Raw genomic sequence first — 27,544 nt, forward strand, 5'->3', positions numbered from 1 at the left:
ATTTTATTTACCATTACAAAAATAATGAACTATGTACATATTTTTTCTGGAAACTCAATTAAAATTGAATCATAAACAACAGTTTTTTATTTTATTTTTTTGCAATAAATAAATATATTAACAAGCAATAAACCTGGCGATTTTCACTGAAATATGTTAAATGGCAATACCAAAATGTTTGAAAACCCGAAACAGTCGTTTGCTGCACTTACTGGGACTGCAAGTGTTCGATTAATCGTTCAATCAGAGTTATTTCCCATGATTGCATAAAAATTGATGTGAGGAAGCGCAAATTTCGAAGTTAGTTTGTAGAAGACTACTTTTTCATGTTTTTAATGTGATGATCAAAACAATTCACAAATTACCTCACCTTGTTTTGTTTAGGGCCATTACTAAGCTTGTTGCTTAATTAAATACAGGTTTTTAAGGATTGTCTAAAAATATCACAAATCCCTTATTTTTCTGGGATCCATCTGCCACCACCACCGACCACCCCCCTCCAAGGATCGACCCTGCGTCACTGGCCATGCATTGCCGTGTTTTTCTATCTGAGGAGTCTATAAACATTTCTTTGTGTTTTTTTACAGGTACTAACTAGTGTAAACACCAAGTAATGAATTCTGCAACCTTGATAGATTTGTGTCAGCACTTTGACGGCAAATTGACAGGCGTGACGTCCTATCTGGAACTACGAGCTGCAGGCAATGACCCAAGTTGTCAAAAATACATTGTAGACCTCAGCAAAGAGTTGCAGAGTTTGGAAAATATTTTGAGGATGATGAAAATGGAAGTGTCCAAGCAAAAGGCACAGCTCACAGCTGTTGAGGTAATGGCAATGATCATACGGTAAAAAAGTAAGAAGTTGCTTGATCAAAAGGTTACTAATCATTTCGTACCATAGTTTATGGTAATTTCGTACCATAGTGCTTTGGTCATTTCGTACCACAGTCATTTCGTACCATAGCCATTTTGTACCTACTTTTTACCATCTCGTACCATAATGTTTCGTCATTTTTGTCATGTATGCCACTTCTTATTTTTATTGTTGACGAATAAACGTTGACGTGTAAACATACCTTGTAAAGTGAGCAAAGGTTTAAATGAAGATATGTATATTGCCACTGATGATCATTTCATATGATACAAGACTCACCCCCCCCTCCATCTTATATAGGCTTACGTCCTTAGCCCTGAGATCAGCTTGTCTTAGAAGATCTTGATATGTTATTCTAACACAAAGTACTTGTTGGTAATTAATATAATGATGAACGGAAACGTTTGAAGATAAAAGTAATAAAAGTATATCATCCTTTTCTTGTTATTTGTTTGTTACTTTCTTTCTTAAGGGTGGGGCTTCAATATAGCTGCATTAGCCTAATGTTTATTTTTTAAATCAGTAATTCGACACTTTACTATCTATCAGTCAATTAAGCTGCACAATGATTGAGGTACGAAATGACCAAGGTACGAAATGACCAAACAGACATGGTACGAAATAACCATGGTACGAAATGACTATGGTATGAAATGACGGGTATAAAATGGTAAAATTGGGTATGAAATGACTGGTACGAATTGACTGGTTACCGATCAAAATATGCTGTTTGTTCAAAGTAAGAGGTTGCTTATTAGTTAATCATAGTAGGAATCTAGCTGCTTATTCAAAGTACGAGGTTACTTGTTCAATGTAAGACTAAGAGGTTACTTGTTCAAAGTAAGAAGTTACTTATTCAAAGTAAGAGGTTACTTATTCAATGTAAGAGGTTACTTATTCAAAGTAAGAAGTTTCTTAATCAAAGTAGCAGGCCTCACGCAAGGTCAAAATCAGAGGGCAAAGTAATTTCTCTATCAAACTTTAGAAAGGGCGAAGTTTTTAAAACGTAGGGAGACTTGAATTTTTAATAATTTATTTTTATTTTTTTACCGTCTGTACTGCTAATTGATATGGATATGTGATCTATGGACGAACTGACTTGGTGAACTGCCTTGGAACGTCATGGATTCGTGATCTATAGTTTTCAAACAATCACCGTTTCACATGCTGCCTTCTTCAGAAATAATGAAATGTAATTGAAAAGCACCAATTTAATCGTTTAAAATTCATTCTCTCACAAATTTGTCTTTTCTTTTCATTTAATAACTACTCCATCAGGGTATGCACTTGGGATTTTTTTTGACTGGGCAATCGGGCCACTCACAGCAACACTTTGACTTGCCCATACAACTCTTGAATGGCCCGCGACCAATGCCAATCAAAATGTGTTGTAGTCTGTTTCAATAAAGTACACAAATCACCTGTTTACTGACATCTTTCTTTTAATTTCAAGAGTAAATAACCACCTGTATATCAATGACAGCCCAAACAACTAAATGCTAAATCAGGTAGAGTATCATTAAATACACATATAGATATTTACAAAATATTTACATGTCAGTTTAATATGAAAGACATAATCGCTGAAAATCATTTTTATTCTATTTCCGGCACTACTTTAGTTAATTACTTGCATTTTGTTCACGTCGAGGTCTGCTGCTCCAAACAAATATTTTTTTTCAATGTATTTTCCGGTGGAGCATAACCCAAACTCCCTAAAAAAATTCACTCGCCATATAGTCTAGACCCCCACCCTTGTACAGTTTCCAGCACATTCACCTGACAATACACTTCAACAGTCATTAGCATGTTTAGGCCTACTATTAGTGCCAGACACGGGTGTTGTCTGAGCTAGACTGTCTATCTGTGAGCCTGTCACATAATTTTGTGGGGGACAGAATGTAGCCCAGTGGTAAAGCGCTTGTTCGATGCGAGGTCGGTCTGAGATCAATCTCTGTTGGTGGGCCCATTGGGCTATTTCTCGTTCCAGCCAGTTCACCACAACTGGTATATCAAAGGCCGTAGTATGTACTATCCTGTCTGTGGGATGGTGCATATAAAAGATCCCTTGCTGCTAATCGAAAAGAGTAGTCCATGAAGCACTTGGTGACAGCAGGTTTCCTCTCTCAATATCTATGTGGTCCTTAACCATATGTCTTGACGCCATATAACCGTATATAAAATGTGTTGAGTGCGTCGTTAAATAAAATATTTCTTTCTTTCTTTAATTTTGTGGCGCCAGTGTTGCTTCAAACACTCAGACACTTCATGCTTAATTATTATCTATGAATAGGTGTTCCTCAAGTTCTTCACCATTCATCTGTGATTGTGTACATTGCAAGCGGTCACTCTTTTTAAAAAGGCAACACAGATTTCGCCTTACAGTGACTGGCACGGCGAAGTCAGGCTGGTCAGTGAAGTTTTGGATTACTTTCGCCCGCTCGCATGAGCCCTGAAAGTAGGAGGTTGCTTAATCAAAGAAGGAGGCTAGCTGCTTGTTCAAAGTTGGAAGATGCATATCCAAGAGGTTGCTCATTCGGAGTAGGAGGTTGGTTAATTATACTAATGAGGTGTTTATTCAAAGTAGGAAGGTGCTTATCCAAAGCAGAAAGATGTTTATTTGAAGTATGAGACTGCTTAATTGAAGTAAGTTTTGCTTATTCAGTGTAAGATGTAAACATTATGTTGGTTATAAATTTTATATTAATCAAGTGCTTTACCAATGTATAGGAGGCTCCTTAATCAAAGTATCAGATTGTTCATTCAAAGTAGGTAGGTGCTTATTGAAAGTAAGAAGTTGCTTATTGAAAGTAGGATGGTGCTTAATCAAAATAGGAGGCTGCTTATTTATACTAGAAAGATGCTTATTAAAAGTAAGAGGTTGCTCATAAATTCAAAGTCATCATCATCATTTCCTGTCATGCCTAGTGGCATTTAGGGCAGCAACGAAGTTCCTCTATCCCTTGCCAATCTCTCGAGGGTGCACCATCTGTGTTCTGTCTCCTTCATCTCTATTTCCACCGTTTGGCGCCATGTTGTTTTCGGACGTCCTCTCTTTCTTTTCCCTTCAGGGGTCCAGCACACTGCAGTTCTGGTGATAGATGTGTCAAATTCAAAGTAGGAGGCTGCTTATTCATAGTAGAAAATTTGTTGCTTGTTAAAAGTAGGAGGCATAGTTTGACACCTAATAGCCAATGTATTTTTCGTGCTGAGGTGTTGTTAAACATTCATTCATTCATTCATTCATTCATTGATGATGTTTATCATCGATTCATTTTCATACTTACCATTGTGTGACACCAAGTAGCTGATATATTTTTGTGCTGGGGTGTCGTTAAACATTCATTCTTTCTGAACAATGTATTAAAGGGACATACCCTAGTTTTTAAACACTAACCCATATTTTTTACTATTATAACCGTTTTTTTATAACTTAAATCATACTTTAGTTACATTTTAGTGTTTAGATTATCAATATCCGTACATTCAAAGTGTTTTTGGTCATCCTGGTGTTTTTAATATATCACAAAATACATTTGTCATAGTTTTAAAAACGCACGTGTGTCTGAGAAATAACAGTTATGGAGTCGAGTTTAATTTATTTTTAGAGGGTATTTCACCATTTCAAAGTCACAGACTTTCACTCAGTTGTAACTTTATCCAAATGTGTTACAGGTTTGTAGATTACATGTAACTAAACTTAGTGTTAATTTTCACGGGTTGAAACTAGGGTATGTCCCTTTAATCATTAATGCATGTAATATCTCTTTGTTCCCTTTGACTTTAAAATGTACATGTACCTTTTTTTAAAACTCTTTATTTATATAATTTTTATGTTATTGTATATTGTTTTCTTTTCAGGGAATAAAAAGGGAATTTTCATCTTTTCTTGGTGGCTTAGAGTATACTCTAAGTAATATTCCACAAAGACTACCAAACACACAAGAACATGGGTAACTGCTAACATCAAAATCAGTCGGATTAAAATTAGCTCTACTGGTAATTTGCCCTGGATTGGGCCCCTGGCTTCCAGAGGCCGAACCCTGGGGTGGACATGCTCGAAACCCTCGTGGTATATGATTATGTTAAAATATTATCGGATCTACTGGTCTCACCAGTAGATCTAACAGCATTGCGTGGTCTCCCATGTCCAGGTGACATTTCAGTGCTAGCTCTGGATGGTCAGGACATTTCGCCAAATTATCTCACAAATGCTAAATCTATAGCTATTTTGCAACAAAATAACAATTATTACACATTTTTTTTCACCAAATTAAAATAAAATTTGCCAAAACTTTCTAAAATTCGCAGTTGGTGAATTTGGCGAGTGGCAGAGCTAGCCCTGCTGTCACGGGGATTCTTTAATTCCCGTAACTGAATAAAACACGATTATCAAAATATCTCTCCTAACTGTATATCTATTAGATCTCTCTGTAACAGGCTGTTAAACCTAGTATGGCTCGTCTCTAGGTATGATCAGAGATACGATCTTATATAAAGTATATATTATTATAGCACGTTAGTTCTCTAGAAAACACAACAAAAACACAATACACTTTGGAATCTGTATTAATCTACGCTGACAAATGTACAGCCGTAGTAGTAAATTAATAACAGCAATAATAACAACCCAGAACTGATCACTTAATTAGTTAATCTCTAGGTGTCTAGTTACACAATATGCGAATCACTTCACCGTTACACCACACCCACACGTGTGATAATTGAGAAACGCTTACAGGAGAAGTTAATTAATAAAGGAATTACAACACCATTCCTAACTGGTTAATTTTTAATTAACCCTTACTACTCGTTCAGTAACGTGTGATAATTTAGGAACGCTTCTTGGGGAACTTAATTAATAAAGGAATTACAGCTCTATTCCTAACGGGTTAATTTTTAAATAACCTTTAACTACTCTTTCAGTAACCTGTAACACAATATTAATACTGGTACCTATCACAATAAAGACAATAACCTACAGTTTACCTAGGGTCTTCTAGGATGACTGGCTAAGCTTTATATACTCTTCAAAAAAGAAACGCAAATGGGTTATAACTCCGATTTTATGTTTCCTACCGGTTCATGCTTTGTGAATATAAGGTCATTGCATGTCCCAAACACATTCCCACGGTTACATTCGATAAAACGCAGCTACTGTACAATAAAGTTCCAAAATGTGAATATTCGCAAAAACGCAGCCACGTGCAAACCATGTCACCACTGCACGTGCGTTGTCTGCACGTGCAACATGAACACCGACAGTATAAAAGTGCAGGGTGTTCGCTTGCCTGGCCTCTGTATCTGGCCGACATGCCACGTCTCCGTGAACCGCAGAGAAACAATGCCATCGGCCGACTAGACGCAGGCGAATCCAGAACGGCCGTTGCCAGGGCATTCCATGTGTCCCCAAGCACCATCTCCAGACTGTGGGACCGTTACCAGCAACATGGATCAACACGTGACCTCCCTAGATCCGGTCGACCACGGGTCACTACCCCCGGGCAGGACCGCTACATCCGGGTACACCACCTTCGGGAACGATTGACTACTGCCACCTCCACAGCTGCAGCAATACCAGGTTTGCACAGGATATCCGACCAGACCGTACGGAACCGCCTATGTGAGGTAGGAATTCGTGCCAGCCGTCCAGTTCGAGGTGTCATCTGCAGTGGTGCCAGATTCATCGACAATGGCCTCAACTGCGATGGAGACAGGTGTGGTTCAGTGACGAGTCCCGATTTCTGCTCCGACATCATGATGGAAGATGTCGCGTGTATAGGCGTCGTGGTGAACGTTATGCGGCAAACTGCGTGCAGGAAGTGGACAGATTCGGCGGGGGTAGTGTCATGGTGTGGGCAGCCATCTCACACACTGGCAGAACTAACCTGGTCCACGTGCAGGGCAACCTGAATGCACAGGGCTACATTGACCAGATCCTCCGGCCACACATCGTTCCAGTTATGGCCAACGCCAACACAGTGTTCCAACATGACAACGCCAGGCCTCACACAGCACGTCTCACAACGGCTTTCCTACAGAACAACAACATTAATGTCCTTCCTTGGCCATCGATATCATCGGATTTGAACCCAATTGAGCATCTATGGGACGAGTTGGACCGACGCCTCCGACAGCCCCAGACCCTGCCCGAGCTGGCAGCAGCCTTGCAGGCCGAGTGGGCCACCATCCCCCGGGACGTCATCCGTACTCTGGTTGCTTCAATGGGCAGGCGGTGCCAGGCAGTTGTCAACACACGCGGAGGCCACACCCGGTATTGACTCCAGATGACCTTGACCTCGGTGGTGTGTTCTATCACTTACTCACAATGGACTAGAGTGAATTGTGAACAATCCTGCAACATTTGGTAATTATCGGACTCGCCATTCAATAATGAAATCAATTCTCCAAATGTTACGACAATGTGATTTTGCGTTTCTTCTTTTGAAGAGTATATTACCAAATACTCATATAATGTTAGAACAAAAAGTCTACGATTTACTTCGTCAGATGACCGAAAACACTGTCTAAAGAATATTGGTATAATACAGTATTAAAATATTTAAAGTCACATCAATCACATCACGGTTATACACAGAGCAGAAATGATATTTACCAAGTCCTAACGGACTACGTTCCCAGGAAGCTTCTTAATTCGTTCTCTTCGATATCTCTAAAACACTAGCTATTTATTATAAATCAGGATTTTGCCTGGGAGTACAAGGCGGTACCTCACGTATCATCTCATAGTCTGACTCTACTAGAGTCGGTATTATTTCTCTCTGATCGTCAGACTTACTGACGCCATCGTCGCCAAAATCACGGTTGTAAAACCGCACTCGCAGAGGTATTACGTAACTACTCGCCACATGGCCTCCGCAGCTGGACTAAGTGCATATTGGAATGTCCGATCGTGCGAAGTATTACGTAACAAGTTGCCCATCTGGGCTACGGGCAATAAACTGCACACGGCCCTCTAACACAATTAAAATCGCCACAGGCGAAACAAATTTAAGAGCATGTACCGTGACACCTGCATTTCATCTATAAATAATAATTTAAATATCAACCAATTATACTTCGTCTTTTATAACGTTATTCGGGAGCATACAAATTCAAAAAAATATCAGACGAGACTATGCAATAGGCGAACTTATTGTTCTATTTCAACACTGAAAAAACGGGGAAAATTGCAGTAATAAACTCTGGATTATATACTAGTATAAACCGATTTTATGGCTATACCATCACATTTTTTTTTCCGTCTTGAAACCAGTTTAATATAAAATTTTATATTGAAATTAGTTTCTGGCATACTTAGTAATTCTCCCGAATCATTACGTATAACCTCGGCATAATCCCGAATGTTTTCAAATCACTGGCATGATTTTGCAAGTAAGGTTTTCATTGGTTGAATGAAAGGTCAACTGGACATGAACTCCAATGGGTTGCTGTTAGATCCACATGTAATAGTGGAGCTAATTTTAATTAGATTACATAAACATTTATTATACACTGTAACACATAATTCGTCAAGTTAATTGTCCTCGCCAGTGTACTAAATTTTAACTATTTTTTTTATAGCTAACAGTATAATTCAGTTGCAGTGTTGTTTTAGTGTAATTATTAATTGTATGTTGTGCGTTTTTACAAACAATTTTATTTTTAGATTAAAAGTAATATTTTACAAAATATTTCATTTGAGGGTACCTTATCAATGTTATTTTTATTCAGTGTAATTCAGGCATTCTCGATGTTGGTATTTTTAGAAATGGAATGTAATTCAGTAGTGGCTTACCTGAGGTGCATTGGGTAGTTGTATCAGTCCTCCTCGGTGGAAAACCCACTTGGGGTTTACCATTTAGACCACTGCACCCATAAATATTAAATTTAAATAATATCAACTATATTATTGCAATACGGTTTCTTATATCACAGTACGGTTTTGACCGTATCGTACTGGTAGAGCAGTAGAAAGTTAAAAGTTTGTTTTGGTTATTGACACCACTAGAGCACACTGATTTATGAATCATCGGCTATTGGATGTCAAACATTTAGTAATTGTGACATGTAGTCTTAGAGTGGAAACCAGCTACAGTTTTCCATTAGTAGTGCTCAAGATATCTTTTATATGCACCATCCCACAGACAAGATAGCACATACCATGATCTTTAATGTACCAGTTGTGGTCCACGGGCTGGAATGAGAAACAGTCCAATGGGCCCACCAGTGCGGATCAATCCTAGACTGACTATGCATCATGTGAATGCTTTACCACTGGGCTACGTCCCACCCTAGAGCGATAGAGTGCTGCACAGTCTGTGGTTTGAACTCCATGGCTGGGTGTCGATTTGTCTCTTAAAAATATATTCCTTTGCTTTCAGAAACAGCCCTGTGGAGACTTGTTCTAGTGCAAACAGCAAGCCATCTGTCCCAGCCAACCAGTGTAATTCAAGTGCGAGACACAATGACACAACAGATAAGAAACCAGCAACAGGAAAACCTCTCTGTCCAGTTATCGAGTACCTTCGAATTGATGAATTTGAAGATGTACCAAAGTAAGGAAAGAAATGCTTTATTTAACGACACATTCAACACATTTTATTTACGGTTATATGGCGTCGGACATATGGTTATGGACCACACAGATATTGAGAGGAAACCTGCTGTCGCCACTTCATGGGCTACTCTTTTGGATTAGCAGCAAGGAATCTTTTATATGCATCATCCCACAGACAGGATAGTACATACCACGGCCTTTGTTACACCAGTTGTGGAGCACTTTCTGGAACATGTACCCAAGTATGCTGGGCATTGTCATATTATAACTGAATAAGTTGTCACATATTACTGTGTTATTATAGTTCTGTTGTTACCTTAATCAAACTGGCCACTCTAACTTAATTCGACCAGTCAAAAGACTGGTGGCGTAAATTTGACATATGTAAACAAAGATGTGCCACATACGCAGTAATTGAACATGAAATGTGATAGCTCAGGTTTCTTCTAGCCCTGTCTTGTTTATATGTGATCATAGAAAACTGTGTATATATGTATATTTTAGACACAATACCTGTTTGGTCGTGAGAAATTTTAAAATGGACAGTTTTCAGCATAAAGTATGCTCTAGACCTGTCTTTCACATAACAATGACATTGGACTACCAACAAGAACCAAAGTGGAGTGCAGAAAGGTCCATTTGTGTTTAATAGAGTTGAGATCTGGAGACCAGAAATTCATATTTGTTATAATACAGTTTATCGCCTTTCTTTTACCAGTACTCAATGGTTTTGTGAAAGTCGAAGATAATTTTGATTATTGCATAACTCTTGCATATTGAAATCATATAAAAAAAAGGAGCAGATCCAGAGTCTCCTGATGGTATGCACCCCTAAACTACTACAAAGTGGATCCCAAATCCAGTTTAAAATGGCGATTGGTTCTCAAACGGTTTAGCTGTAAGCCAACACTTTTTTACTATCTGATTGGTCATATGATTGTTAGCTTTTTGCATTCTTATCTCGATGAACCAAAACAATTAAGCCACACCTAAAACCCCTCCCCCTGACTTAAACTACTTTTTTGAAACAAGCCGGATTATTCAGGTATCATTCATACATTTTGTATCAATTGCTATGTAGTCAGATAGTGTGCATATGGGTTTTCTTTTGTTCATACATGTACTTGCATGAACCTAAAAAATAACTGCGGTCAATTCTTAATGAATTTATTGCTGTTGTGGTTGGCTTGAACTTGGAAGTACCAAATGTTTGACTCCTATAACCAGTGATTAAATAATGTGCTGGGGTGTTAAATAGAGACTCTTTTTCTTTCTTTCAGGTATATAAAAAGCAGATACACATACAACCAGGTAAATACGATGGTTGATGGCTTGAATTCCTCTCTGAAGGCAAAGTACAAGATTTTGCGAATGAAGAGGTCGACTCTTAGTGATGTAAATAGAAAACATTTTGAAGAGTTCAAGCAACAAGAAAACAAAGATACTAAAGGTACTTTTAAAGTAAAGTATGTTTTGTCCAACAACACTACTAAAGAAACTTCACAACCCATGCAATTGTGTGTTTCTGGGAGTTGGCCCTATCTAGAAAAAATACCAACCCTAGGTTTTTTTTTCAATGTATCACTATATATATTTTTTGGTCAGTTTTTTAAATATAAAAGTAAAAATAGTACAAATTTAACATTTTATCTAGACTCATAGGGTGGATGTAGGAAACCCCCAACTTACTCTATCTACCCGGAAACATCCAATTAGCAGTAATTGACCTCTCCGTATGACGAGTTAACCAGGCCCCCAGTCACACATGATAACACGTTATCACACGTGATAATAATGGCTGCCGATTCGCATAGGTCGATAGCAAAATCAACCGATCTGCCGATTAAGTTTTTGCCTTTATTGTTGTTTAATTAAAAAGCCAACAAGAGGAGACATTCAAGTATTTCATTACAGAGTACATTTACGATGACAACATGATTTAAATTGACGAAACCATTTTTACTTCAGTAAATCGAAGCACAAGATCACACAGAAGGTGACGAACATCGAATGCAACCAAAACAACATTTAAAACATTCTATGCTAACTTTTCTTGTTAGGACTGATAAATTAAAATGTCTTTGTTTCTTTTTTCAATTTAATTTTTGTTGTTCAAATTTTATAAAGGAATCTCGATATGCTGAGGAGCAAGAGAATAGAAGGCACGGTGACAACCATGGACTTGTTTAAAACCGTGGTGTCTTTATTTTTAGTCGGGTTGCATTAAATTATTTATTTTAAAAAAAAAAGGGGGGGGGGGGCATGAGCAGTAACATTAAAATACAAAGCGTGAGGGTATGCTCGCAGTGTACCATAATTTTATGCACGAAAGGTTACAAAACTATAGCAGGATACATACGCCTGTGCAGAAATTATGCAGGCAGTGGTTTAGATTGGGTATTGCGAAGTTTATGGAGACAAAACAAAAAACCCCCAAAACAAACAAACAACAAAACAATATATATATATATATATATATATATATATATATTTGCTGGAGCAGGGGTGGGGGTGTTGAACACGTGCCTGGAGTAATAATACCTCTGTACACATTTTTGTTTTGGTGTACATTACAAAAATAGTGGTGTATTCTTACATAGCTACTGGCCTCGGTGGCGTCGTGGTTAGGCCATCGGTCTACAGGCTGGTAGGTACTGGGTTCGGATCCCAGTTGAGGCATGGGATTTTTAATCCAAATACCGACTCCAAACCCTGAGTGAATGCTCCGCAAGGCTCAATGGGTAGGTGTAAACCACTTACACCGACCAGTGTTCCAACACTGGTTCAACAAAGGCCATGGTTAGTGCTATCCTGCTTGTGGGAAGTGCAAATAAAAGATCCCTTGCTGCCTATCATAAAAGAGTAGCCTATGTGGCAACAGCAGGTTTCCTCTAAAAAAAACAGTGTCAGTGACCCTATGTTTGATGTCCAATAGCTAATGATAAGATAAAAAAATCAATGTGCTCTAGTGGTGTCGTTAAATAAAACAAACTTTACTTTTTTCTTACATAGCTGCACTGCTTGAACCAGAGTATGACAAATATTTTGAAAAGTAACTAGCCACAGGGCTAGTGGGTTTGTGAAAACCACTAGCCCACCAAAATAAACCACTAGCCCAAATTCCTGATCTATTATAACTGGATTTTTATATAATTTTTGTAACATTACACATTTACGAGTATAACAGTAAAATAAAACAAACACTTAAATCATGTTGTAACTTTCAGTTTTTTGTCGTCGTACGTTTTGTCTTTTGTCAAGTGTGATCCATCGTCATTGTCCCGTTTTTGTTTTTTTGCCCTTCCCCCGGGGAAAAATAATTGAGCAAACTCTTGGTTGGTATCTAAACACACTATCAAAATAATTAAATTTAAATGAGGGTACGACAGTGTGACACACGGTAATAGATGATTCAGTGTATTTGGTAGGCCTGGTTGGTTATATATTTAGGGCCTACTATTTATGTCGCCAGGAACGGTGATGCCAAATACAGGGCATTATTCCGTGTCAGACCGATATCAAAAGAATATAACGGCGACATCTAATCCGTTGTTAATTGATGAACAAATGTAATGTTGATTTATTTTTCTGAGTTAATTATGAAAGATTACATGTATGTATGAAATCATCTAATGTGTAGTTATTTATAAAAAATAAATGTTAAAATGCAGAATAAATTACTTGCTAACTACATGTATGAAACCGCAATTCTAAATTTGTGTTACCAGTAATTATTATTGAACATTATAGATACTGTTTACAATAAACGGTGCTGTACATATATTAATCTAAGCTAATGGAACAATGTTTACCTCTGATATCACAAGCAATACAGTATATATCTAATGAAACAAAATCTATGTGCATCTGACATCAAAAGCTATACAATATATATCTTGAAGTATAAGGATATATGCATTGATGCTTGTGAAACTGCTATCATCTACATACATGTATCTATTTAAAAACAGTGTTAACCGAGTCATGATTATTTTATTTAGTGACAGTATTTGCAGTTCTTGAAAACTATTCTTTTTTATAGTTTTACACAGATTTGATAATAAAGAAATTATAAAACTTACAAGTGCAAAGGTCAAGAAAATTCTGAAACTTATTGTTATTTTTTTTATAGCACTCACTCTAGTTTGGGAATTAACACATTTCACAATCTTACTTTATGCCTCCAAGAAATATAACAACAGAAAATAATGTATGTGTTAATGTGTTGCGTCAGTTACTGACTGGGGAGTTACGTCAGTTACCAATAAATTTTAATATGTGGTGTGCCCACTTAGATTATTAGGTTACCATGTTGTGTAACCATGGCATAACTAAGAGAATATAAAAAAATATAATATTATGGTAGCACTGTAGGATGGCAATATTATTAAAATTAAGCTTCAAGGGATAACTGATGCAACAAGAAAGAAAGAAAGAAATGTTTTATTTAACGACGAACTCAACACATTTTATTTACGGTTATATGGCGTCAGACATATGGTTAAGGACCACACAGATTTGGAGAGAAAACCCGCTGTCGCCACATAGGCTACTCTTTTAGGACAGGCAGCAAGGGATCTTTTATTTGCGCTTCCCACAGGCAGGATAGCACAAACCATGGCCTTTGTTGAACCAGTTATGGATCACTGGTCGGTGCAAGTGGTTTACACCTACCCATTGAGCCTTGCGGAGCACTCACTCAGGGTTTGGAGTTGGTATCTGAATTAAAAATCCCATGCCTCGACTGGGATCCGAACCCAGTACTTACCAGCCTGTAGACCGATGGCCTGCCACGACGCTACCGAGGCCAGTTCTGATGCAACAAGGTCATGCTATAAGTTCAAGTTTTTATTCATAAAAATCTATTCTAAATTTATTAATTTGTGTTGTTTGGGAATTACTATTAAGATCTTAGAAACAAAATGCAATACTTACCTTTATCATATTCATCCAATTTTAATGACATTTAAAAAAAAAAAAAGGTTTCAGTGCAATTTGGGTTCTATTTTTAGAAGGAAATAGCACAAATTAAAGATGGCTGCCAAGTCACATGACACAGTTTTGAATTAAAACTTGAGTATTTTATGGTTTATTGATTATTAACAAATAAAGGCATAATAGTGAAAAAATATTTCACTCCAGAGGTATAATTTTTCGTGGAATTACCCAGCAAGGTAATTCCATGAAAAACAGGATAGCACATACCACAGCCTTTGATATACTAGTTGTGATGCACTGCCTTAAATCGAATTAAACCGAGAAACTGTAACCAGCGGAGGTGTTCCGATTGCAAAACATTTCAGGGTCCCTACATAAAATTAGGGTACGTCAGAAACCGGAAACACACACACACATACATGTATATATATTAGGCCTAATTTATAAAATTCCAGACAATACTTTCTTATCCCCCTAAACCTCACAACCATATAGGCTACTCCCTCATCCCAAACACACATACACACACACAAAAATGTTTTTGTTATACTAGGCATCATGGTTATAAATGGTTTACAAAAAGGAGGCAACATATAGAGGTCTTTTCACCTTTTATTCGACTTGTTTTTTGTTTGGGTTTCAACATCGTTCAAGTGTGTGAATGTACTTTTATTTTGGCCATTCGTCGGACTGCAGTTTAACGACGGATTCTTAACGACAGTATACACATCAAAGACTGATTAAATGAGTCAGTAAAGTTCATTATATTGGAGGGAGAGTGATTTTTAAACTCTTACCTTTGTAGAATTTATATCATTTGAAAATTTTAATGGATTTCGGCAAAACTTCAGTTTCAATACCATGTGACGTGTTTCGCAGGAAATACTGATTTTACGTCAGTCATATGCTCCACATATCTGTCATCAATGTTAACACATATCAGCAGAAGTATATGTTTACTATGATTATGATTCGGTTGGAGGAGACTATTATTTTAACTAATTTTAATACTAACTATACAAAAATGTTACACATCAAAAAATTTATGTTGTCTAACTTGGCATCCAAGCAAAGTTGGGCCTCGTGGTCTTTGAACCACGGAATATGATTGGTCCAGTGTGGTTGTCAATCACACCATAAAGAGAGGTCAATTGCTCTGATATTTGTTATGAGTTATATTTGTAATCACTGTTGCTTCATGTTTGACTGGGTTTTTTTTACAGGTGTTTACTTTGTTGTGGAGAAGGATCTGAAGGAGTTTGCTGATATGAAGCTGGACGCAGCAAACCGAGCGATGTTGACAATACTGCGACACACCAAGCGCATTCGAGAGATTCGAGAGACAGGCATAATACGATTCGCCGTATTAGATCCGTGTTAAGATATAAACAGTGCTTGAAATATGGAAACACATAGGGTGGTAGTCTAAGTCAGACTTATACGATCAGTTACTTGTTACATTTCAAAGTTTGTTAGGTGGTAGTCTAAGTCAGACTTATACGATCAGTTACTTGTTACATTTCAAAGTTTGTTAGGTGGTAGTCTAAGTCAGACTTATACGATCAGTTACTTGTTACATTTCAAAGTTTGTTACGAGGCAGCTGGAGACTAATTTTCGGCAGCAATTTCTGCCACTATCACAATCTATTTTTCATGCACAGCAATCAGTAAATACATTACATTTCATTTATACTTATTTTCGTGCTTATATCCAATTACGGTTCAATCACGCTGTCCTTTGCACACACCTCAGCCATCTGGACTATCTATCCAGGGCAGTGGGTTAGTGCTTTGTGAGAGAGAAGTTGGTGTAGTGGCCCATTGATCCAGGGCAGTGGGTTATTGCTTTGTGAGAGAGAAGTCGGTGTAGTCGCCCATCGATCCAGGGCAGTGGGTTAGTGCTTTGTGAGAGAGAAGTCGGTGTAGTGGCCCATCGATCCAGGGCAGTGGGTTAGTGCTTTGTGAGAGAGAAGTCGGTGTAATCGCCCATCGATCCAGGGCAGTGGGTTAGTGCTTTGTGAGAGAGAAGTCGGTGTAGTCGCCCATCGATCCAGGGCAGTGGGTTAGTGCTTTGTGAGAGAGAGAAGTCGGTGTAGTGGCCCATCGATCCAGGGCAGTGGGTTAGTGCTTTGTGAGAGAGAAGTCAGTTTAGTGCCCCATTAATCCAGGGCAGTGGGTTAGTGCTTTGTGAGAGAGAAGTTGGTGTAGTCACCCATCGAGTTGTTGAACCCAGCTGGTGCCAGGGTGCGAAACTAATACCTACCTACCTTAAGCTTGATGGCAGAACCACTATGCCACTGTGGCCAGGAGTAAATACAGCCACCTACTTTTTATCAAACAGCCTCCTACTTTCAAAGATTAGTTGAATCTGAATTTGGAATTCCCCATTGCTGAATGACATTGTTGAAGACTGGATGAATATAGAAGTTAGAAGTGAAATATTCTACAAACTGAACACTTCATATGTTACATAGTTTTGATCACACAGACCATTGGCATAGCCAGGAATTTTGTATTGGGGGTAGGAGCTCCATGAGTACTCAGACACCGGCAGAGTCTAGCAAGATTCGAGTCTGTTCACAGGACTAGAGTACCTAAGTATATAAGAGCACTCTCATTTAATTATATTTTTTTACATTATATTGCCATATGCTTGCCGCCGGTTACATTATAGGAGTATGAGACATGGAGGGAAAACAAAAGTCAAATGGGTGAAAATCAATTCAATGGCATGATTTGGCATCCATGTTCAGTGCTGGAATTAAGATGCATAATGCTATTTTACTTTATTCCTTAGTCTCATTATCATCTAGTGTAAGTGGTGGCTACTCGGGTCTGGGTCAAGTTTGACCTCCAATTACCCTAATACAATATGTTGGACTTGTGGAGGCCTTAATTGGGGGAGGGGGCACACACTGTCTATAAGTTGTGATATGGGATGATGAGCTACCCCTGTGAAACACATACACACCAGTGAAACACGTACACACCAAATACTAGTTGCATGCTCAAGTCAGGTACACTAGTTGGATCCAGTATATTTTGTACATATTATAAACAATTTGATATTATATATTTGGAAACATTTGTTATGTGTGTGTATGAACTTTATTTCACTTTTGCGACTTTTAATGTAATGCTGTTTAATTGCTATTTTCAGCCAATAAAATTTGCATCGACACTTTAATACAAATAATAGCTAAGAATAACAACTCATGAGCTCTGTAGAGGCAAGTTAATTTTGTAACGTGGATTCTCAACACCGGACAACATCATGGCAACATGTTTTATTGATCAGGATGACGGCATGGAAGATCACCAAGAATATGAAAATGACGTAAAATTTTAGAAAACTATATTTTTTTTAAACACTGCATTTCTTACAAAATTGAACATGATTATATAAGATGAAAATATATTCCAGGCTATGAATTTAGCAGGTTTTTTGCTTCTGTGAATTGAAGATTTTGGGTCGGAAGTGTAAGATTATAAGTTGGAATCTCAAAATATTTATATTAAATAAGCACTCGCTTGATGCATGGTTGGTTTAGGATCGATTCCCGTCGGTGAACCCATTGGGCTATTTCTCGTTCCAGCCAGTGCACTACGACTGGCGTATCAAAGGCAGTGGTATGACTATGTGCTATCGTGTCTGTGGAATGGTGCATATAAAAGATCCCTTGCCTACTAATGAACAAATGTAGTTGATTTCCTCTAATAACTATGATTCATAATAACCAAATGTTTGACATCCAACAGCCGATGATTAACTAATTAATGTGCTCTAGTGGTGTCGTTACACAAAACAAACTTAACTAAAAATATCTATAATAAAGAATTTTATGATTCCGGCGACATCCTGAAAAAAAAAGAAGATCCTCAAAATCAATGCCTGTATTCCATTACTTGTATAACATGACAGTTCAATAACTAAATTAACATCATGTTCACTGAACAGTATAATTCATATTCAGGCCTCACCATCACAATCAATGTATAAATATTATACACTAGTTTCATCAGACACATAAACGTGCGGGTTCCCATTAATGTAGTGGGGCAGGTTGCCTTTTGCCCGAATTAAACGAAAATGCCCGAATGTGGATAACATAAAGTTTATTCATAAAAGCTTTACTGCCAAACAGCTATATAGGGTTGTAAACGAATCATTTACATGGATTACAACTTAGTTTGAGGTTAGAATGATGGAAATACATAGTAAAAATGTCTCAGGTTAGCACATACGCTTATGATCAAACACAAAACTATAAAGCAAACAATTGAACTTTTAAATTAAATGTTTTAAAATAACATATATTCCATATTAAATACTCATGATTACCATGAATAAATATTAAAATGAAAAAACCCACCCTTATTTTTATTATCCGCTTGCCCCACGAAAAGATATACAGCACAAAAGACAAGTGCTTCAGCTGTTACTATGCTCACATACAAATATTTGATTTCCTGATTGGAAATTAAAGATGAAGTTTTACCATCTAATTACTAAAATTTATTTATAAAATACAACATTAAAACAACATATTGATTTGAATAAACAATATAAGATCATGATAATTAATATTTGCCAAAATTCTTCTGTTGACGTGCAAAAGGAAACATCCCTTTAAAATTACTGAGAGGGAATAACTCTTGTAACCATAACCTGGGGATGATTCTTGGCTGTGAAGACTCCTGACGTTTAATGACAGGGCCGTAGCTAGCGGGAAAAAAAATAGAAACTTGAATTTTTTTTTCTTCTTAACCGTTTAAGGAATTTTACTATTAACTACTCAGTTGCCTCCCACCCCTAACAAAAATCCTAGCTACAGCGCTGAATGATCTCACTATTTAAACCACTTTTCAAAGAGGTAGGGCTACGCCAGTGATGTGTAATATTTAATTAATTGTGTGTCAGCAAAATACCAGAACATAAACGAAGTTATAAATAACTAGTCTTTGAAATGTCGTTCACGTTAAATGTATTTTACGAATTGATGCTTTCAAGTATAGTCTCCCAACAAAAAACAACAACAACAAACAAACAAAACAAGTCCCAACAAACCACAAAAAACATTACCAACAAAAAGAAAACGTCTTGGCCCTTGCAAGAATGATTCAACTAGCAAATCCACAGCAGTTGTCGCCCGAAGTAAAGCTATGGTCGCTGACTTGATGATAGACAGACTTCGTTGTCTTCCTTTAGAATACTGAGTGCTCCGCAAGGCTCAATGGGTAGGTGTAAACCACTTGCACCGACCAGTGATCCATAACTGGTTCAACAAAGGCCATGGTTTGTGCTATCCTGCCTGTGGGAAGCGCAAATAAAAGATCCCTTGCTGCCTGTCGTAAAAGAGTAGCCTATGTGGCGACAGCGGGTTTCCTCTCAAAATCTGTGTGGTCCTTAACCATATGTCTGACGCCATATAACCGTAAATAAAAATGTGTTGAGTGCATCGTTAAATAAAACATTTCTTTCTTTCTTTTAGAATACTAATATTATCGCTACTCTTAGTATCAAGTAGATATGCACTAGTATGGAAGCGTGAAGTTAAAGTTTGTTTTGTTTAACAACACCACTAGAACACATTGCTTTATTTAATCATCGGCTATTGGATGTAAAACATTTGCAAATTCTGACATATAGTCTTGGGACAGAAAACCCGAAAAAAAATTCCATTACTAGGAAGGGTTTATATATATATATGCACCATCCCACAGGCAGGGTAGTACATAACACGACATTTGTTATACCAGTTGTCGTGCACTGGCTGTAACGAGAAATAGCCCAATTAGCCCATTAAATCGTTCTGATGAGAAAACCAATAGTATTTAAAGAGTAGTTTGCATCATGCCTGGCATGAAATGACAACAGCAATATGTTTCTAAATTAAAATACATTTTTATTGAAACATCATTTTAAAACGGAAACATAGCACATATCAGAATGGCTATAGTGTCTTGTTTAGTGTTCATATTCAGGAAGGAGAGAATTGCACTTAGGAGAGTTTATTTGTACACGGAGAGTCGAGTGACACCTAGAGTAGCACTGCATCTTGGCCTTGAAACACCGGCAACGATTAGTTTGACAACGTTTGGAACCTGCACGGTTGCACTTGGTAAAACCCTGCCCACCACAGTTAGAGTCAAGTTGAGCAGCTTGGCGAAGAGAAATGGTTTTCTCTGTATTGAAATCATCTGCAGAATACAACTTGGTAGCACACATCAATTTGATTGCGTGAATAATTACCACTGAGAGTGCCACCTTTCACAGCAATACTGTACATGTCATTGTTACTACATTCAGTCACAACGCCGATGATATTCCGTGGGTCAGTTCTACCTCTGTCAACATGGGGGATGGGTATAGTCACATTGTCGCCGACTTGTACGGCTGCAAAGATACGCTTACTTCTTTTCACCACGCGTTCAGCTTGCATAGATTGGGCTTCGTTAGCTTTCTTTCGCTGTATCTGAATCGCTTCTTGGCAAGTGGAGACCAGTTCTACCTGAGCTAACTTCATCGGATGTAGTTGGAGAGTTGGGAGGACTTGCCGGGTCAGGTATAGAGGAGTCAGTTGCAGTGGTCACACGGCCAGGAACTGGCAGTGCAATGGCTGCAAGTCGATCATCCTCTGACTGCAATCGATGGAGAATTTCAGGAGGGAGGCTAGATGACGATAGGCCAGTGCAAGCACCAGAACCCAACTAATCTCTTTTGCACAACATTTATGCGGAAGCTATCTCAGGATTTGTCACAGCTAATCTGTAGGTATGTTTGAAGTAATTAACATGCCTTCTCACACAAGCTGAAGAAGTATTCTCTCTTGTTTTTATAACAAATTATTCATGTTCATTAAATGTTCATGAAGAAATTAAAAAAAACCCAGAGGCACATTTATACCAGTCAAACTCAAGTGTTATGATTACTAATCTCTTTCGCACAACATTAATGAGGAAACCATCTCAGGATTTGTCGCAGCTAATCCTTAGGTATGTTTGAAGTGTTTAACAAGCCTTCTCCCACAAGATGGAGAAATATTCTCTCTTATTTTTTTTATTTTTTTTAACAAATTGCTACTTAATGGGGCGATCACACTGGCCCGAATGAGCTTCCGTTTGTTTTCCGTATACGAAAGTGGTGTGATTTTTTAAACTGGCCGAATGTCCCTCCGAATGTTTTCCCCAATGTATTACCGAATGCTTTCCGTTTGTTTTCCGAATGTTTTAAGTATGGTTTCAGAATAGACCGAATACTTCCCGCATATTAACTTCGAAAGGTTTTCTTTCAGAACTCTGTCCGTATGCTTTTCGAATGCTTTCAGAACACGGCGAATCGACCTAGAATGGACCGAACTCTTTCCGAACGTTTTCGGCTTACTCTGACGTCCGGCCGAATGCTATAAGAACCGCCCGTATAACGTTCGGAAAGCATTCGTCATTTTCTAGGTCCATTCGGGGTGTTCGGAAAGCATACGGAACCCAGCACCTCCAAATTTTCATTCCAAATGCACCAAGAACTAGACGCATGCTTCCCGAACGTTTTCCGTACATGCTCCTAGAATGCTTCCCGAATACTTCCCGAATACACATGGATGCCACATTCGGATGGTCGATGAAAATTATTTTGAACATGCACAACACATTTTTGGAGCTACCGAATGCCGTTCCGTATGCATCCGTACGGAGCCGAACAGCCAGTATGCTAGAACACACCGAATATGATCCGTTCGCTCCCCGAACACCCAAATTCCTATTCGGAAAACAAACGGAATGGCATTCGGACCAGTGTGATCGGGCCATTACATCAAATACTGCTCTTTGATTACTATTGGTTTACTCTTCATGGCCCAAGAGAATGCTTTCAGGAAATATGTATAATTTTCACCATCAGATTTCAGGAAATATGTATAATTCCTGGAATTTTCAGAAATTAACATATTTCCTGAGTGAATCAGACATTACACATATTTTCGGAAATTTTCAGTAATTATACATATTTCCTGTAACATTTATATATATATAAATCTATATCTATCTATATATGTACATGTACATGTACATGTACATGTACATGTATGTATGTATGTATGTATGTATGTATGTATGTATGTATGTATGTATATATGTATGTATATATATGTATATATATATGTATATATATATGTATGTGTATATATATATATATATATATATATATATATGCGTGTGTGTTAGTGCGCGTGTGGCCAGCCACCCCACCCCCACCCCACTTTTTAGCACCTTCCTACGCCACTGATGGTACGTCTTGTTTATAGACCTAATCTACAACATTACATTAATGTTAAACACCCCCATTCCCCACTACAAAATCCACTAAAGATTCGCGCTTGGTATATGAACAGATTAACTCACATTTTTTATAATCATTATTATACGAGAAATCTGACTCCTTTCCTAGACGCGCACTACTAACAAGGCACACACATAATACTCCACAGGCGCTAGCCAAAACTGAATCAGGGCCAAAGGATTATTTGACAATCGCGAAGAGCCGTTGACCTAGCAAGTCGTTCAGCTGTTCACTTCGATAAACAATGATAGCAAACTATCTGTGCGGCCGATTTCACTGCATCCTACACATTTTTGGTAAGACTCGCCAAACTTTGACATCAGTTTTGCATTGCTCATTCTTAATATAATTTTCTTTTTATGCATAGACCAAGGTTTGCTTGTCAATCTAATACATGTATAAGCTGTTTTAACGGGTCTTTACTGGCCTTTTTTTGGGCTACGGTACAGTAATCAAATTCCCATTTACTGAAGCCGGTTGACCCACTGCTGCGGGAGTCGACAAATGTGTTCGCGAACGCGCGCGCGTGTGTATTTTAGTCCCAACAAAAGCTTCACAGTAACAGTTCTAAAGATCTGTTTTAAAATTAAAGTCCACATCCGTCAGTTTGTATTGTACCGAATCTCAAGTTTATAATTGTAGCAAATCATTTACAGGTCACAGATTTAGATGGACAAAGAGATAATGTGGTGAGCGAGGTTTGTGTGTGTGTGTGTGTGTGTGTGTGTGTGGGGGGGGGGGGGGGGGGTGTCGAGACATGCTACCCCGGAAAACAATTCGCTTGAGTGGGTGGGGGTTCAACCCCCGAAACCTCCCATGCATACACGGTTGGGGACGGAGAGAGAGAGAGAGAGAGAGAGAGAGAGAGAGAGAGAGAGAGAGTAAAAGATAAGTGGTACAAACTCGGCGTTTTCACCCCAATAAAATATTTACAAAAGTACGAATACCAAGCACTGAGGTCCGCTGCCCGATTTACATATGTAAGTAAACAAAAGTCTAAGACAGCTGGTAATCTAAGTCTAACGTACATGAAATAACATAAAATGAAGTTTGTTTTGTTTAACGACATCACTAGAGCACATTAATTAATCATCGGCTATTGGATGTCAAACATTTGCTAATTATTACTTGCAATCTAATTAAAATTAGCTCCACTATTACATGTGGATCTAACACCAGCCAGTTGGAGCTCATGTCCACCAATCAAAACCTTACTTGCAGAATCCTGCCAGTGATTTAAAACTAACAACACTGCGTAGTCCCCAATGTCCAGGTAACATTTCGTCTGTAAATAATAATTTAAATATTGACCAATCACACTTTACCTTTTATAACGTTATTTGGGAGCATACAAATTCTAAAAATATCGGGCGAGTCTATTTTAGTGGCCGCAGTACAGCGAACCATACCAATACGTACGGGGTGGGTTATCAGTCTTCAATTTTACATTAAAAAATATTTATTTATTTATAATAAAAAAAAAAAAAAAAAAATCAGTCTTCAGTTTTACATTACACATTATTTATTTTATAAAATAAAACATGTTTTAAGGCATTCGTAATTCACACGAAACATGTCGTATACCCTCAGGATAATTCGGAATGTTTTCAAATTATTTTTAAATCACTGGCAGGATTCTGCAAGTAAGGTTTTGATTGGTGGACATGAGCTCCATCTGGCTGGTGTTAGATCCACATGTAATAGTGGAGCTAATTTTAATTAGATTGTATTACTTGTAGCTACATTTTTCCCAATGCCTAAAGGGATCTCAACCGACTGAGCTAAATCCCGCCCCTAGCATAAAAGGAATGCAAATAAGCAAAAGTATATGCACTTGGCTGGAAAATGCATATTTCCTTGTAATAACCACGGACACATGCCCTGGATGCAGCCATTGGTGATGTCAGACTCTGTACCCATGATGGACATGTCTGAAAATTAGTTTGGAAGTTGGACTGACATAAATCTACAGAGATTATGTTCGATTGTAAATCTCGGCTCACGGAGCAATGAGTTTCAAAATGGACCCCTCGGCCCCACCTTTGGCTATTTCGTGATTTAACAACCTGTACATTGCAGTGTCTATGGCTATAAATGTACGACATGATGTGGGTTTTTTTTTTTTTTTTTTTTTTTTTTGGGGGGGGGGGGGGGGGGGGGGGGTACTGCTCTCTTCAGGCAACAAAGATAGATATTAAAACAAAATGATCTGGCCATATATTTCCATCATTCTACCCACAATATTTTAGTTGGAATCCATGTAAAATCCCGGTAATTAATGCATGATGGAAGTGATTCTGTAGAGTCTTAAATGTCATGATGTGAATATTGTGTGAGTGATGGTAGTGGTTATATATAACCGGCGTCGGTGGCGTCGTGGGTAGCCTATCGGTCTACATGCTGGTAGGTACTGGGTTCGGATTCCAGTCAAGGCATGGGATTTTTAATCCAGATACCGACTCCAAACCCTGAGTGAGTGCTCCGCAAGGCTCTATGGGTAGGTGTAAACCACTTGCACCGACCAGTGATCCATAACTGGTTCAACAAAGGCCATGGTTTGTGCTATCCTGCCTGGGGGAAGCGCAAATAAAAGATCCCTTGCTGCTAATCGGAAAGAGTAGCCCATGTAGTGGCGACAGCGGGTTTCCTCTCAAAATCTGTGTGGTCCTTAACCATATGTCTGACGCCATATAACCGTAAAATAAAATGTGTTGAGTGCGTCGTTAAATAAAACATTTCTTTCTTGGTAATATATGGTCCTAATGGAAGTGGTTTATTTTAAATATCATGATGTGAATATTGTGTGAGTGATGGTAGTGGTTATATATGGTCCTAATGGAAGTGGTTTATTTTAAATGTCATGATGTGAATATTGTGTGATTGATGATCGTAGTGCCTAATGGAAGTGATTTATTTTAACTGTTGTGATGTGAATAATGTGTGACAGATGTTTGCTATGCGTGATGGAAGTGATTCTGTAGATTGTTTTAAATGTCATGATGTGAATATTGCGTGACAGATGATCGTAGTGCTTAATGGAAGTGGTTTATTTTAAATGTCAAGATGTGAATATTATATGACAGATGATTGCTATGCGTGATGGAAGACCTCAAACCTGATCCAGATGTGGCGGGACTGGCAATGTCGACGACCCCCGAGTCTCCTACATCGACATATGCTGACAGTGACCCACTGCTGAGTAAACCGCCGACCACAGAGTCCTCCTTCCAGCTGTCTCAGGTGAGTGGACGTTTGACAAGCCTGGTTTCCATAAAATATGTAAGAAATTGGCGACCGACGGAGATCGTCGCAGACCAAAATAAATTGTTATATGGCAACACAGATGCAGACGTGATGATGATCGGACGCAGATTGAATGCGACTGTTACCATTAACCCCCCCCCCCCCCCCCCCCCCCCCCCCCCCCCCATGCCTTCGGTCTGCATCGATCTCGGCTTCAGTGAAATCACCCGACCTACAATCAACGACTCCTCCAAGTGTTCATATGTGAGTGCGGCGAAGATAACTGAGGAACCATTCACAGGAAATCTAGGGCTTGTCACGTGTTCAAATCCTTACGCCACCCGTAATACACTATTAAAGTGACAGCCTAGTTTTGAAACACTACGACGCATTTTTCACCGTTTCAGGGCGGGTAAAGCGTTCGCTCAATACGCGGTCGATCTAGGATCGATCCCCCTCGGTGGGCCCACTGGGCTATTTCTCGTTCCAGCCAGTGCACCACGACTGGTATATACAAAGCCGTGGTATGTACTACCCTGTCTGTGGGATGGTGCATATAAAAGATCCCTTGCTGCTAATCGGAAAGAGTAGCCCATGAAGTGGCGACAGCGGGTTTCCTCTCAAAATCTGTGTGGCCCGTAACCATATGTCTGACGCCATATAACCGTAAATAAAATGTGTTGAGTGCGTCGTTAAATAAAACATTTCTTTCTTTCTTTTTATTTCCCAGGTTACACACCACAGACTTTAGTTTCACTCTTTAACTTTGTCCAAAAGTGTTAGTATGTGTTGGTGGTCCGGGTATGCATCTTTCCAACACAGTAGCTCATGTTTTAGTTTACTCTCCCTTTAAAGGATGTAGATTAACCGAATTTAGTGTCCATTTTCACAGGCTGTAACTAGGGTCTGCACCTTTAAAGGCACTGAACCAGAATATGTAGGTATGCATTTTGACTCCCATATATGTATATATAAATACGAGTATTCAGTACTGACAGTTTGTCCAGAAAATTAATCATAGATGACACCGATGCGGCATTTGACAGCTTGAGCTAGCACGTGTTTCGACTAAACGATTAATAACATCGTCGCTGAAGTCTGAACCACATTGTTACTCTCCTACCTTTAATTACCGATAAATACCCCCCCACCCCCCCCCCCCCCCCCCCCCCCCCCCCCCCCCCCCCCCCCCCACACCTCCTCACGTTTTGTCCAGACAGAAACCGGGAAAAAACCCATTACAGTGACAAAGATTTCATAAACTAGATAGTCACTTACATTGACTTCTAGGACAAAAAGCATCGTTGCTGCCATTTCGTGCCATCACTAATTAATAAAATGCTGCGGGTTTTTTTTTGTTTTGTTTTTTTGGTCTGCCTATTTCTCGTGAAAAAGTATACAGGGAAACAATAACGTGTGAAAATCGCAAAATACGCAAAACGGTACCGCGGATCGTATCGAGCTGATGAAAAATCGCGATTTACCGGTATAGCGGTTTATGGTTGCAGCACTACAGATATATGGGAGTTAAATACATACTTTTTTTTAATATATTTTTTTTTATTCCATTATGTTATTCCATTATGTTGATTTT

At 38.5% G+C, this 27,544-nt stretch overlaps 2 protein-coding genes across 6 annotated transcripts in view; both read left to right on the forward strand.

Annotated features, from left to right (window-relative positions):
* The first annotated feature begins 237 nt into the window (after window positions 1-237).
* On the forward strand, window positions 238-16,058 carry LOC121377505 (spindle and kinetochore-associated protein 1-like). 2 transcript variants are annotated; one of them, XM_041505529.1, is made up of 7 exons: window positions 238-300; window positions 588-826; window positions 4,736-4,827; window positions 9,259-9,432; window positions 10,715-10,884; window positions 15,596-15,789; window positions 15,849-16,058. In XM_041505529.1, the coding sequence occupies exons 2-6, from the start codon at window positions 614-616 to the stop codon at window positions 15,751-15,753; spliced, it is 807 nt and encodes a 268-aa protein (XP_041361463.1). In that variant the 5' UTR covers window positions 238-300; window positions 588-613; the 3' UTR covers window positions 15,754-15,789; window positions 15,849-16,058. The 2 variants fall into 2 exon arrangements, with proteins under 2 accessions (XP_041361463.1, XP_041361455.1); XM_041505521.1 differs by having other exon boundaries at window positions 15,596-16,058.
* A 396-nt stretch (window positions 16,059-16,454) lies between these two features.
* Window positions 16,455-27,544, forward strand: part of LOC121383045 (solute carrier family 28 member 3-like) — a 26,681-nt gene continuing 15,591 nt past the window's right edge. For 3 of the 4 annotated variants that reach the window (XR_005959251.1, XM_041512808.1, XM_041512823.1), the window contains exons 1-2: window positions 16,455-17,709; window positions 25,791-25,947. Coding sequence is in view for 3 of the 4 variants with exons in the window: in XM_041512808.1 (XP_041368742.1) it covers window positions 25,807-25,947 (141 nt within the window). In the remaining variant the exon portion in view is untranslated. Of the gene's footprint in view, window positions 17,710-22,891; window positions 23,004-25,790; window positions 25,948-27,544 lie in introns of those variants that run through there. The other variant, XM_041512815.1, reaches the window with a different exon arrangement.

Source organism: Gigantopelta aegis, chromosome 2, assembly GCF_016097555.1.
Source record: "Gigantopelta aegis isolate Gae_Host chromosome 2, Gae_host_genome, whole genome shotgun sequence".
Lineage (NCBI taxonomy): Eukaryota > Metazoa > Mollusca > Gastropoda > Neomphalida > Peltospiridae > Gigantopelta > Gigantopelta aegis.